Below are 2627 nucleotides of genomic sequence, written 5' to 3'. Positions count from 1 at the left end.
TTATATATTCAAAACCATTTATTTATTAAAAATCCTAATTATATAAAAGTAAATTTTATCCTATAAAACCTTACTAGTTAAGACTTAAGATTCAAATGTATCAATATGATTTTTCCATAAAAGTTTGTTTTACTTTTAATTACTTGGTTAATTTATGTAAGCCAATGATGACACTTACCGAAAACATTCTATCAGAGTATCAGAAACATTATATTTTGTTTTCTACTCATAGCATATGCTGTTACTTGTTCCTTGTATCAGTCAAAGTTTGTTCCTGGACGCGTTCAACTTGGGCAACAATTATGTACTCTCTATATAATACGAATATATACGTTTGTAGTACTATATATATATATACCCCGCATTCAGCACTTACAGTGAACTTACCCACCCACCGCTTCACGCACACACATACCCATCACCCTCACGTAACCCATTTGACGTTCCTTCTCCACTTTCGAAGCAACATCTCCGACTCCACCTACCTTTATAAAAATTCATGATTTCACCGCAAACTAAACAATCCTTCGGTTCACTCTTCCTCCTTTTCCTCGTGTTGTTGCAGAAGCGATTCGAAATGGGCGTGATCGTAGAAAACCCTAATAGTTCCAAGCCAATCGTGATCCGCGAGGTCTGGGCCTCCAACCTCGAATCCGAATTCGAGGTGATTCGTGAAGTGATCGATGATTACCCTTTCATCTCAATGGACACCGAATTTCCTGGCGTTGTTTTCCGCCCCCACGTGGTGGACCCCACAAAACCCTACCTCTTCCGCCTCCGCCCCTCCGACCACTACCGTTTCCTCAAGTTCAACGTTGACGCCCTAAACCTAATCCAGGTTGGTATCACTCTCTCCGACGCCGACGGTAATCTCCCTCACCTCGAAACCGGTAACCGCTTCATCTGGGAATTCAACTTTCGCGACTTCGACATCGACCGTGACGACTACGCGTCGGACTCCATCGATCTCCTCCGCCGCCAGGGGATCGACTTCCGCCGCAACACGGCGGAAGGCATCGACTCTAACCTTTTCGCTGAACTGGTGATGTCTTCGGGACTCGTCTGCAATGACTCGGTGAGTTGGGTTACGTTTCACAGCGCGTACGATTTCGGGTACTTGGTTAAGATCCTGACCCGGCGGAACCTGCCAAACGGGTTGGAAGAGTTCTTGAAGATGTTGAGGGCGTTTTTCGGGAACAACGTTTATGACATCAAGCACATGATGCAGTTTTGTGATACTCTCTATGGCGGTCTGGACCGGCTCGCGCGAACCCTCAACGTGGACCGGGCCGTTGGGAAGTGCCACCAGGCCGGGTCCGATAGCCTGCTGACATGGCACGTGTTTCAGAAAATGAGGGATATTTATTTCGTGAAGGATGGACCCCATAAGCATGTCGGTGTTTTGTTTGGATTGGAACTCACTTGTTCTGCCCCTTGAAAAAACTCATAATGGGAAAACAGACAATTGCTATTATATATACATAAATAAAAATTTCATTCATTATTTGATGGATAAATCACTAATATTATTGTTTCTCCTCTATGTTTAGGAAAAACTGCCAATATTTAAAACACTTTTTTTTTATGGGATGAAGAAATTGAAATTTGAAACACACGTCATGCGTTGTCTCTTAAAAATGAGGAGCGGCCTGTCCTCTTTAGGATTTCGAGATAGAATTTGGCCAAGTTATAGCCTTTTACCCTAGAATTCATCCATATTTTGTCGCCTCCATTAAATGCACCTTATTTTCTTTTTTAATTCATTTTATATTATTCATCCACAAATCTCAGGCTTTTAAGTTTTGTGATTGGAAAAATACGGAAACCTCACTCAAAAGTTATAAGCCAATTGTTTTCCTCATACTAAAATTGGTAAATACTTTACATTGATGTGTGATAAGAAATAACGTTATTATTTGTTTTACATGTCACCTTCCATATAAAAATGAAGTTATGAGTATTTTGAGAAACTAAACTATCATTAAAGTAAATTGAAAAAAATAATACTAGAAGATATAAGGTTGGTTTATTAGAAAAAACATGTGTCGATAAAAAAACATTTTTTAATTATTATATACTAAGAAGGATTAAGTGGAAAAAAAACTAAAAAAAATATTTAAATGTTTGAACTACATACGGGAAAGTGTAATTTTTTTATGCACGAGAAATTGTAATTCAGCCTGCAAGCATTTTCTTTTGTGAATCTTAAAATCATGCCTATTTTTTTCTTTTCTTTTTCATGTGTGACTTTTCTTTGGTCCAAGGTACAATAAACACAGGGTAAAATTTTTTGCACTCTCGCTATTGTACTTTCTATTGCATTATGGAAAATGAGCTTTTCATAATGATAATGCTGATAGGAAGTGCAATAAATTCTCCCATTTATGCTTCGTAATTTTTTTTTACAGAAAATATGTTGATAAATTGAAATAGATTTTGCCTGCTTCCATTTCCCCTCCCTTATCTTGCCACCTTTTGCTCCAATTTAATTTTGTCACATAATTTTGATACATAATTATAAAAGTTAATAATTTTATCATATATATATATATATATATATATATATATATATATATATATATATATATATATATATATATATATATATATATATAATAACATATAAT

The 2627-nt window shown here is 36.7% G+C and overlaps 1 protein-coding gene across 1 annotated transcript; it reads left to right on the top strand.

The window, feature by feature from the left end:
• The first annotated feature begins 368 nt into the window (after positions 1–368).
• Positions 369–1504, top strand: LOC100781759 (probable CCR4-associated factor 1 homolog 11). The gene has a single exon (XM_003543373.5). It carries the CDS (start codon positions 500–502, stop codon positions 1436–1438), a length of 939 nt encoding a protein of 312 aa, XP_003543421.1. The 5' UTR covers positions 369–499; the 3' UTR covers positions 1439–1504.
• Positions 1505–2627: the final 1123 nt, after the last annotated feature.

The sequence above is a fragment of the Glycine max genome, chromosome 13 (genome assembly GCF_000004515.6).
Source record: "Glycine max cultivar Williams 82 chromosome 13, Glycine_max_v4.0, whole genome shotgun sequence".
Taxonomy (NCBI): domain Eukaryota; kingdom Viridiplantae; phylum Streptophyta; class Magnoliopsida; order Fabales; family Fabaceae; genus Glycine; species Glycine max.
This window is presented reverse-complemented; position numbering and strand designations above follow the sequence as displayed.